Source organism: Aphis gossypii, chromosome 3 (assembly GCF_020184175.1).
Source record: "Aphis gossypii isolate Hap1 chromosome 3, ASM2018417v2, whole genome shotgun sequence".
NCBI lineage: Eukaryota > Metazoa > Arthropoda > Insecta > Hemiptera > Aphididae > Aphis > Aphis gossypii.
In genome coordinates, this window is record NC_065532.1 from 49,114,986 (window position 1) to 49,127,528 (window position 12,543).

General features: G+C 25.0%; 1 protein-coding gene across 4 annotated transcripts in view; it reads left to right on the forward strand.

Moving 5' to 3' along the window:
* LOC114126103 (translational activator of cytochrome c oxidase 1) overlaps window positions 1–7,177 on the forward strand; it is a 69,297-nt gene extending 62,120 nt beyond the window's left edge. For 2 of the 4 annotated variants that reach the window (XM_050202522.1, XM_050202523.1), the window contains 4 exons: window positions 2,561–2,736; window positions 5,165–5,274; window positions 5,592–5,722; window positions 6,977–7,176. In XM_050202522.1, the coding sequence (XP_050058479.1) occupies window positions 2,718–2,736; window positions 5,165–5,274; window positions 5,592–5,722; window positions 6,977–7,160 (444 nt within the window). In that variant the 5' untranslated portion in view covers window positions 2,561–2,717 and the 3' untranslated portion in view covers window positions 7,161–7,176. Of the gene's footprint in view, window positions 1–957; window positions 1,096–2,120; window positions 2,282–2,560; window positions 2,737–5,164; window positions 5,275–5,591; window positions 5,723–6,976 lie in introns of those variants that run through there. The other 2 variants (XM_027989982.2, XM_050202521.1) reach the window with 2 other exon arrangements.
* Window positions 7,178–12,543: the final 5,366 nt, after the last annotated feature.

Below are 12,543 nucleotides of genomic sequence, written 5' to 3' on the forward strand. Positions count from 1 at the left end.
ATTAATATTTATATTATGTAAAAATGTACAATGTAAACTAAAATAATTTCATGTTTGTTAACAAAATAATTAAGTACCTATTAATATGTTATGTGTTAACGATTATGTTTATTATTACTAAAGATATTGTTTAGATTACAAGTAAATAAGTTGAAAATATATTTAATACTTTTATGAAATTATTCATATTTTATTTATCAAATATTTCAGTATTTTATTTTTATAATAAATAATTATTTACTATATAATTTAAATACAATAAATACATTTAAGTTTTTCAATTTTTCAAAAAAAAAAAAAAACAGATTAATTTTTTTAAATAGTGATAATCGTACAAAACTCACTAAATAAAAACATTAAATTTAATATCTGGAACTCGTAATAAAATTTCAATGTAAAATAATATGAAGTATCTACCTAAGTAAATTAAAAGTTGTACAAGCCTTGGTAATTAGTTGGTATAGTTGGTACTAAAGTATATAATAAATAATATAAACAACTATATACAATTATATATATAATGGTCACTGAATCGTATTCAAAATCTATTAATTTTATTTTCCGTAATATTTTCAGTCTAATGGTAATCTTATAGACTTTAAATACTACCTATTTCCTTACCGTCTAATAAAATTCAAATAATGAAATATACAAGTTATATAATATTATATAAGTTGAACAATTTAAGAAGTCGACGTACTAAGACTGTATAGCCTGTATCATCGATTATATGATAAAATATTGTTCAGGTATACATTTTGTCATTTTAATCTGTTTTGAAAAATATTTTCTAAGCATACGATAGCACGATGGATACAACTATAGGTACATCACTTCTATGTAAGAGAAAAATAAGTACGTACCTATAATAAAAATTTATGTTGTCATGGTACTGTGGTAGGTGCTATAATTTTATAAAATTAAAATTATCTGCAGAAGTACCTACACAAGTACTAAATATTATACTCATTATTGCTATTAGTGTTATTATGTTGCGTATTGTGACATTGTGTAGTACACTTGATGTACATAATATAGTAAACATCCGTTATCGAGTGTTATCGATTTTATGAGCACAATACGACTGCGATTCAGGTAAAATTCTATATTTTATTTTTATTTTGGATGATCCTAGTATAAGTTCTATAAGTATAATAGGTTCGAGCGATCATTCATATTGTAAATAATAAAATTATGTTTAATACCTATTTAAGTATTTATAACCATGTATATAATTATTAATTATAATAAGAAAATATTAAGGTATTATTTAAATTTTGCGAACAGTACCTAGTAAATTAAAAATTAAATTAATATAAAAAATTTGGGTTTTCCATTTCATGAAACCGATTAAATATAATGCTAAATATGATTACATAATGACTACCGAGTTAATGCGAGTATGCGATACATATAAGTACATTTAATTATTTATCTATTTTGTTAATTTATTGTGCATATTTCTTTATTTTATAGTATACACAAATGAGTGTATATTATATTTTATAGCTATAATAATTATAAGTCGCATATATTAATATTTGTCATCGGTCAGTAAAATTTGTTTCGCACAAGATATTTTTCGTATATAGTGTATTTCGGTCGATATAAACAGTTTAGGCTGAAATACTCTATAAAAATATTGTTAGCTTTATTCAGCCACTCCGATTGCAGGGTATGCTGCGCAATGTTCTTGTATAATATATAATATATATTGTTTTCATTATAGATTTATGTTAAATGTTCTATCTTCCATGATGTTTACTATTTCATATTCATAGATTGGTATTTACAACGACTAGATGCCGCCTTGTTTTCATCAATAAGTCAACAATTATATTTTTCCAAGCAGCAAACAAACAATATTAATTAGTATAATTTGTAGAAACATATACTTCATATATTCATAGTATATAAGTACATAAGTCTATAAATATAAGTATAAGTATTTAAATATAAATAAAATGTATAGAAATACACAGAAAACTTAAGCATTGCTTGTATAGGTAATGCAATGTATTGCGGAAAACATTGATCGATCAGAATTTTCAAGGAGAAATATTCGATGCTTTGGTGCTTATCGTTAGTAATAGACATATGCACAGAATAGATTAAAATGATTAAATGTATTTTGTGATACAATAGGTATGTAACTTCTAGAACGTTCTATTATGAACCGATACGCAGACCGACTCACTTAAATTTTTTCGGAACAACTATCTTATATATATATGGTCATATTCGTTCGTGCTAGTTATAGTAGTTTTATAGTTTTCTACTCGTAAGTCGTAGGCCGTAGCCAAAAAGAATTAAAGATGCAACAGCGAGACGCTCATATCTTTAAGCTTATTGTCAATAATAAGTGATAAGAGAACTACCTAACTGATATAACTTATCAGTTATCACCGGGTGTTAGATAATAGATTCTATAGCCTTGTGGCTTGTATTTTTATTGAAAATATAAAAATTTAGTATTAGTATAATTAATTATAACAATTTAATAGCACAAAGTATTAAGATTTAAGAAATATACGTCTTATGCTCATTCTATTATGTACAGAAATACATTTTTCAACGTTGCTGATCTCTGCCGTGCTGCCTTGAGTAATATTGTGCTCAAGAGAAACGCTGGTCATAACAAATGGTCCAATATTAAGCACATAAAAGGGGCCAACGACCAGCAGAAATCACTATTGTTTGCCAAATTTAGTCGTCAGATGAAACTAGCTATTAGAGGTATATTTGTAAAATGTTATTAGCAATTTAAATTCAGATTATAGTTAATGTTTTGCCAACTTTATCACAAACTCAGGCAACTAAGTTATACGAATACTAATAGTTTAACTTATCATATTACTTAGGTATTCTACATTAGTTAATAATTATTATAAAGTTGGGTCTTAATATTTCTTCACCCCCGTGATCTGATATTTTTTTAAGTTTTAACATATTATCCATAGATAATTTTGTTTATTGATTATAGTTTTAATAACTATGTAAATTGAATCTTTGAAAGTATTGTTGGGATTTCAACAAAAATTATTAGCTTGTTAGTGATGTGATATGAATTACATATACATGCATAATTCAATAAAAGTGTTATGAAAATATATAAATTTTAATTTTTACTCAATTTCTGTTTAAATACTAGTTTTTTGTTAATTCTGCAATACTTAGTCATATATGTGTTGGATTAACAATACTACTTTATTGTCTTATGAAAATAGTGTAACTAATATTATATATAATTTGGCAAGATATTATAGTAATGCCAAATTTTTAATGTCAAGTATTCATGTCATAAATATTATAGTATATTATGATCACATTGTGATCAGATAAAATCTTCTATCTATTTTGTTTTAGGCATTGTATATTATACTATTATTATTATGTATTATTTTAGGTTGCTTTCTAATTTTGTTTGCCAATAGTCAAAACCATTGTCTATTAAATGTGCTGTATAATTAGTGGTTATGATTTGTAATTTTATATTTTTATATTTAAACTGTAACACATAGGTTAATACTATATACATGCTCATGGGACTAGCTAGTTGAGTTGAAACTCAACCACAATCTTTTTTGGGACTTATAGATCTTTTTTAGTAAAATTTCAAATTTGTATTTATTATATTTAATTATAACAATATATTTGTGGAGATCATGAACATTTAATTTGTCGTAATAGTGAAATAAAATTAAAAATCTTTGTTTACTACTACATTCTACATCAATTTTGTTGATTTATTTATCTAATAAAAACATTATGCTCAAAATATTATTTACTATAACTATAAATTATGAGAAATAAGAGAATTCATTTATAATTTTTCTTTAATTAAAATTGTATTACATTTATATATTATCAAGTTTGTATGTAGCCATGAAGTCCCATAATATATGCATTATGTATTAATTAATTTTATTTATTTTACTTATGACTATCGGCTCATTTGAATTTGCATAAAGGTAATAGGATTAATACTAATGATAAAAAGAAAAAAAACAAATAAATAAAAATAATAATGATAATAAAGCATTAAATAATAATAATAACAATAACTCTATAAAGAATCACATAGCTAAATAATTAATAACTTAGGTAAAAATATGAAATCATTTAAAAAAAGAAAATGATAGTAACAAGAAAATGAATTATAATAGCAACTCTAGGCTCGTTATCCAGTTCATTGTTTACGTCCTAGCTTTGTGCAGTTTCCACCCACCACTTTAAAATTTTGTGTTTGGTACTCTTCGACGATATGTCGGATCGTCTGGTCAGCTCCACATGAGCAAAAAGAAGATTGTTCCATTTCCCACCTGTAGAGTAGGCTTTTGCATCTTCCTTGCTCAGTTCTTATCTGGTTTAATTTTATCCACGCCATCGGTGGGAGATAATAACCAGAGTATTAATATAATATGTATATACAATTTTTTTTATAAGTCAACCTTTTTTTTTTTTAATTTTGAGTATTGTGTTTTCTTCTTTTTATATATAATATTGTATTTATAGCATTTTATTTTAAATTATTTAAAATTTCATTTTTAACTTTAAAAATATATGTCTAGAAATTAGTACATTAATGTTGTAGGTATATAGTGGTGCCAAACACATATGGGCATATAGTTAGTGGAGTAAACACCCTAGAACTTTTTTAAGTGGTAGATGGGTGACTGCTTTACACATTATAGATATTATAATATAACATAGTATACAAAACAAATTATATACGAAATTCAGACAACTGACATACAGCGTATTTGCTGTATTATATTAGTTAACTGAAGTCAGTTAAAAAATCTTTATGTTGAATAAGTCATAGTCATAGCCATAGGTTGGGTGGATACCCAATAAAAGAGTTGACCACAGTGATTTAAAAATGATTCAACACATTTGGTTGTGTGCACATACAACTTGATTTAAATATTACATTGTTTTTAGTATACAATTAAAATGTATTTAATATGTTTAAAAAATAAAAATTAGCTACACTATCTAAGTATTAGGGCACTAATCGTTCCTGGTTCAACTGGAAATTGAAGTTTGAACATGTTTATGGTTAATACAATTCTTAATAATTCAATTTTTTAAAAACATATATTAAAGTACCTATGTTACATTTTATATGATTAATTCATTTAATATATTATTTTTTTTTCAGAACAAAATGATTCAAATCCTGAAACCAACTCTAAGTTGGCATCAATAATTGAAATAGCCAAAAAGAACAGTATGCCGAAAGATACTATCTTAAATACTTTAAAAACACAAGTACAAATATAAGTTAATAAATCCAGCAATTAGTTTTCATATCTAATTAATTTTTGTTTTAATAAACTTAAAGTTAAAATATTTATTATAAATGAAAATAACTTATATAAGTTTGATTTAATGTTTTTGAGAATGTAATATTTTTTTAACTGAATTAATGTAAACCATGTCAATATTTAAATTTAAATCACATTAATTTATTACAATATAATAATGTTAAATATAACAATTGAAGAGTGTTAAAAAAATGCATTGCCTAATCAAAATATAATTCACTTGCTATCATTTTAACATTTTATAAATAATTTATTTTTCAGTCAAATAGTAAAGCAGATATACATTGGCACGAGATTAAAGGACCTAGAGGTTCAATTATACTGGTTCAATCATTAACAGAAAATGTAAGACTACTAAAGCAAAATTTAAACACTTTAGTACGAAAATCAGGGTAAGAATTTTAAACTGTAATAAACTATTTATTTAAAAGATAGCAATATTTTAGATTCTGAACGAAGTGATGAATGTATTGATTTTACAATGATGTGTGTTTTTTTTTTTTTGCTTTTGTGTCTGTGTACAGCATAACTAGTCGAAATAATGCTTCAATTTCAAACTTTGGGGGTGGTTTCCGATAGAAAAGTGAATATCCTTGGTGCATTATAGAGGTCAAAAGTAAACATTTTCTAACAGTTTTCAAAAAAATTGATTTTTTTATATGGTTGTAACTCAAAAACTAATCACTGTAAATACTTAAAATTTTCACCAAATGTTGATGTTAGTGTTATCTATATACAGTTAAATTTTCAAAAAAATGCTGACTTTTTTTGAGTTATTTATAGACCACTGAAATTTTCGATTTTTATGAGATTTTTTTTTTTAAAATGTCGATAAAAAAATTTTGGATGACCAAAAAACTTGAAAATTAAATACAAGGTTCCTTACGAGTTGTTCTTATTGTAGCTAAAAAAAATTAAAAATCGTTAGTCATAATTTTTTTTTTATGAGTGTTTATAGTTCAAATTTTTACGAAATCTGTCGAAAACGCGAAAATTTTTGAAAAATCATAAAATTTTTTGTATTAATAACTAAGGATTAAAAATACAGCACTAAGTTTTCCTTCAAGTATCTATAGAGAAAACTCGAAGCATCATTATAGGAAAAATTTTAAGTGCGTTTGAATTTTAAATTTTTACGAAGTATCATAACGATAATGATTTATCCGCAAATGATTTTAAATATTTGTTATAATTCAAAAAATATTAGTCATATATACTTGAAAATTTCACCAGTTATTAAGATTGGCATTTTATTTACATGGTTTAATTTTCAAAATATTTTGACTTTTTTTGAGCTATTTATAGGCAACTGAAATTTTCAATTTTTCTGAAAAATTTTTGGCCGAGTCAAAATACTTGAAAATTTAATACAAACTTTCATAAGTTATTATAATAGTGATTAAAAAATTATTAGAATATATAGGCACAATTTTTTTTTATAACATTTGAAGTTAAAATATTGACAAAAATTCGTCAAAATCATGAATATTTGCAAATTATTTTGTAGGTGTATCATGTAGGTAAATCATCTCTAAAAGTTTTGTAATGGGTGGTTTTATAAGATCACTCAAAAATACAAAAAAAAATAATTTGCTTGAATTTCTCTATGTATTACTATTAATCATATATATTTTTTTTATTAACAGTTTAGCATATTGTGATTCTGGAGCTAAGCATTTATTTATTCATAAAGGAATCCTAATAGCTAAGCCATCACCAGATTTGACAAATGCAGCAGAAGATTGTATAGAACATGCAATTAACGCTGGAGCTGAAGAAGTAGAAACTGACAGCGATGATTTGGAACCTGGCCATTTTAAAGTAACTTAATAATTTTATCCTTTATACTAACTTTAGTCTTAAGTACTAACTCAAAGTCTAGTGAAATATACTTATACTAGGTAGTTAAGAAAAAATTTTAGTACCTATATAATATTACTATCTTACATATGCAAATATGTGTATTTGTTAATATGCATGTAATTATGTCTGTGTCTTTGTCGTACAGAATTTCTATAAATTTTAATTTCAATATCTAATTTATCTTCTTGTTTGATTAGTAACTCTGTATTACATTTTTTAATGATAAAATATTCAGGAAAAAAATAAAATTAATCTAATATTTTATATTTTTTTAATCCTAAAGGAGGGGAGAAAGCACTATCCAAAGCACACACTTTTTATTGTAACACTGCTTCTAGTTTAACTTCTTAAGGATTCTCTGAATTAAATGATTTTATTAAAATAAAAATTCTTTAATATTCTAACCTTTAATATGTTTCACAAACATGAAAACTTTTTAAATCAAACATATTATTTCCAAGACCTAATATTTGTTATCTACATTTTCAAGAACAAAACAGGATGAGATTTCAAAGAGAAAAAGATTTTTGGAATGGTAACATTCATTTCATATGTATTATTATCGGATTAACACACATTCCATCTGGAATTTTTTTAGGGTACCCTAGATATTGTACCAAAATAGGCCTAAAATAGACCAAAATAGAATAATTTAAATTTAAATTGAATAAATAAAATAATATTAATATTATAATATAATTAAATTATATTATATTATTATTTATAATATTCATTAATATTAACTGTCAAATTGTAAAGATGAAACTATATAGTTAATTTTAACCCAATATTTATGAACAACATAATTTTGTAGATCCACTTATTATATATCATGTTATTCTAATACTATGAGAATTATAAATTTATTGACATCTGTATTGATTGATACTTCAATACAGTAATTAACCATTTTTCTTTTAAAACAAAATCGCTCAATTAGAAGCTATAAATGTTTGTATGGTAATTGATTTATTTTGTAATATTTCCTATACTATGTAGTAGTGAAGCAAGAGAATTTTCGTCTTACAGTTAAAATGGGTCGGTGGTTAACTACCTAATTGCTAGCGAGTACAAAAAAAAAATTCATAATCAATTTTACATTATTGTTCTTATATAGAGCAATATTTCGGCTGTATCCCATAAGCGTAAAATATGATCCAAACCTAATCTTTTTTTTTGAAATGTTGATAAAAAAATGTTGGATAGGTAACCAAAAATTTTTGAAAATTTAATACAAGGTTCCTTATAAGTTGTTCTTATTTAAGTTAAAAAAAAAAAATCAAAAATCGTAAGTCACAATTTTTTTATATAAGCGTTTATAGTTTAAATTTTTACGAAATTATGTCAAAATCGGGAAAATGTGCAAGTAATTTTATTGTCGAAAAATCATGAAAATTGATGTGTTCATATCTATGAAAAAATGTAAAACAAAGTTCCTCTTAAGTTATTCTTATAGTGATTAAAAAATTAAAAGAATACATAGGCACAATATTTTTATTAACATTTGAAGTTCAAATATTAACAAAAATTCGTCAAAATTATAAATATTTGCAAATTTTTTGTAGGTATAATTCATAAAAATTGTTGTATAAGTAGCTAAGAATTTAAAATTTAATACAAGATTTTCCATAAGTTTAGCTTACAATAATTATAAAAGAACTTAAATGTCAACATAAACCACCTTTTTCACCAACCACTGGAAATTATATCTTAAGCTGACAAATCATCATCGTTCCGAATCGTTATCCTTATACAATGATACCTATCATTGGATTCACATTTAACACTCCTATAATATATAATAGTGATCCACACGGCACCTAATGTACAGCAGAGCAGTACCCACTTACCCACTTTTTTTATTTTCTTTGTATAATTTATGGATAATGTATATACCTATACTAGCTCCAAGGTTATAGTGTAATTATTAATTATGAATATAAACTTTTCTGGACTTTTTTTTAATAATGAATCTAACACGTTATATACGATACACATATAAAGTATGTTCGAATGTATTATTATTAAATTGCATTATTTCCTGCAAATAGTATCGTCGTATCGATAACAATTTTAATCTTATTTACAGGCATTAGGTCCTGTAGACTAGCTGTAATTATTAAGCTTAGCGAAACTATACATTTCTAAAACATTTTTTTCTCATACATTTCATATTAAGATCTATTAATTTTTATACAACAAATGTGTAAAATAATATGTTGCATCATGGTATTATCATATTGTGTGTATTATGTAATTTGTTACAAACTACAATTAAATATAATATTTCAAGTATTAAATAGTATTTTTTTTCTTTATAACTATATAACAATACAGCACATGCATTTTCAGTGTTAAATTATTTAAACTTTTTACTGTTTTATCTTCACGTTTTAATGTATATTCACCGTTCGATTTTAATATAGATTCTATAATAATATTATGTATGTTTCTTAATGCTAAAAATTATTTACTCAAAGGAAATTGTTGTCAATAAGACATCTTATGATTGTGTTAGTGCGTTAATAATTTTTAAATAACATTTCATTTAGCCGTTAGTCATAATATATTGGGACGCCATCGTCGAAATATTTTATTTTATAATATATAATATACTTTTATGTTAGGTACATCATTTTCCCGACATCGTGGCGTCGAAATTCTCTCTCGTCGGTTGTGTTATTTTTCCTTTCGTAAACCCGCAGTAACATAGGGTTAATGTTATAATACACCGTAGTGAAACACCACTCCGTTTTGTTACATTGTACGTGTTCACGACCCCTTTGCACAGTATAATCTTTTATTTGAAAAGGACGCGGCGCCGACCGGGATGATATAATATAGCACCTGCAGATGGCGACGGGTGATACGACCCCGTCGGCGGCGATGCATTCTGTTATTTTTTATACAATATTGTTATTGATGGGAATGAGAAACCGTGACGTGAACCCCATGCTGTTAACATAATATAACCACCCTTCGATAAGACCTTGCTGTTGAATTCTTCTGGGCAGTAAATTATTATTATATTTTATTTTATTCTGCCGCCGCCGGCTGCGTTTGCTTTACACAACTCTCGTATAAAATAACGCGTATTTCTACTACGACGCAGTAAGTAGGTATATAATATTTAGTATATACTGTATAATATTATTAGATTTGTGTTCTTAGAAACCGCCGTCGACCCTTATCGCATACAGATTCTTTTAAATCCACAAGTATCATGGATATAATTATAACTAATAGGTACAATAAAATTAAATTTGAGATTTGAACCAACTTCAGTTGTACTAAATAATATTATTGCACTAATAGAATAACCGTGGAACATAATTTCTGGTCTAAATAGCTAATTCTATAATGATGTCATCACGATGTCCATACGTGGAAAACTATCATTTTATAGGTATTATAATAATATTTAGAAAATTGTATAACGTCATACTTATATTTAGCTTTATACATTTGTTTCTACTGATTAATAAAGTAACTGTTCGGTTATAATTGTTGTAATCAATATAATAGCAGATAGACCTAACCAATTGTCAATTATGAGTATTATCAATCTTTTTATTTTCAAATATTTATCTGAATGCAATATGTATAGTATTCTAAAAAAAGGCTTCAGCACAATAAGGTCAAATCTTAACCATCCATAATTATTATTTTTATGACTATTTACCTTGGTATAATAATTAGTAGAGTAGATTAACTAAAAAAACTGTATACGTGTAAAAAATAAATATGAATAATTAATGTAATTTCCGAATCATTATATATCGTCCAGTAATCTTGCAGATATATATTTCTAATTTATCTTAAGTTTAATTACGTATTATTCATGTATGGTTTATACAAGTAGCACAGTAAAACATTTACTAATGGATAACTTAACTGCGAAAAGTAGGCACATTTCAAATAATTATAGTGGACAATTTTAAATTACATTGAAAAATAGATAGATACTACTATACTAATAGATATGTAATATATGCCTGTTAGTAATATTATAACTTCTAATTTGACAATAAAAACTAGTTTTAATTTTATGTCTAACATCATATTAATAATAATGGATATATATATATATACACCAGCGGTTCCCAGCCTTTTTAAAACTATTAACCATTAATTCGATTAAGTATTATCAAATATCACCTCCCCCTCGCCCAAAAAAAATATAATTTTTAATTTATTAATTATTAGTGTCATTAAAACATTAGGGAATCATCAAAGCTATATATTAACATAAATTATATTATTATAATACTATAATGGAAGTAGACATGACTGATTCAGAGTTAATAATAATATTATATAGTACAACAAATAAAAAAAAAGTCGGCAAGTGGGTACCGCTCTGCTGTACATTAGGGGGTGGGGTAGACCTCGGACTAGGGTAGGTTAAATTTGAATGCAATGATAGGTATCATTGTATACGAAAAACGATTCTGAACGGGGATGATTTGTCAGTCTAGAATATTTAACGTTAGATATAATTATAAACAATTTTATGAATTTTGAACTGCAAAATAGTTTGCAAATATTCATGATTTTGTTTTTGTCAAAATTTGAACTTCAAATGCTAATAAAAAAAAATTGTGCCCGTGTATTCTTATAATTTTTTTATCGCTATAAGAAGAACTTATGAGGAACTTTGTATTAATTTTTCAAATATTTTGACTCCGCCAAAAAAATTTTATCGACACTTCAAAAAACAATTTTTTGGAAAATTGAAAATTTCATTTGTCTATAAATAGCTCAAAAAAAGTCAAAATATTTTGAAAATCAAATCACGTAAAGAAAATGAAAATCTAAATAACTGGTAAAATTTTTAAGTATTTACGACTTATACTATTTGAATAACAACAAATATCAAAAATCGTTTGAGGCTTAACCGTTATTTAACGCGGTTTTGTGAAAATTTAAATTTCAAACTCTCATAAAAATTTTTTGTCTGAATCCGGTAGAGTTTTTTTTACAGATATTTGAAAAAAAATTTATGGAAAACCTTGTACCAAATTTTCAAATTTTAGTTATAAAAGAAAACATTTTTACGATTTTCCAACCACAAAATTACTTGCAAATTTTCGCATTTTGATATATTTCGTATAAATTCGAACTTTATAAGCACTTATAAAAAAAAATTGTGCCCGTGTATTCTTATAATTTTTTTATCGCTATAAGAAGAACTTATGAGGAACTTTGTATTAATTTTTCAAATATTTTGACTCCGCCAAAAAAATTTTATCGACACTTCAAAAAACAATTTTTTGGAAAATTGAAAATTTCATTTGTCTATAAATAGCTCAAAAAAAGTCAAAATATTTTGAAAATCAAATCACGTAAA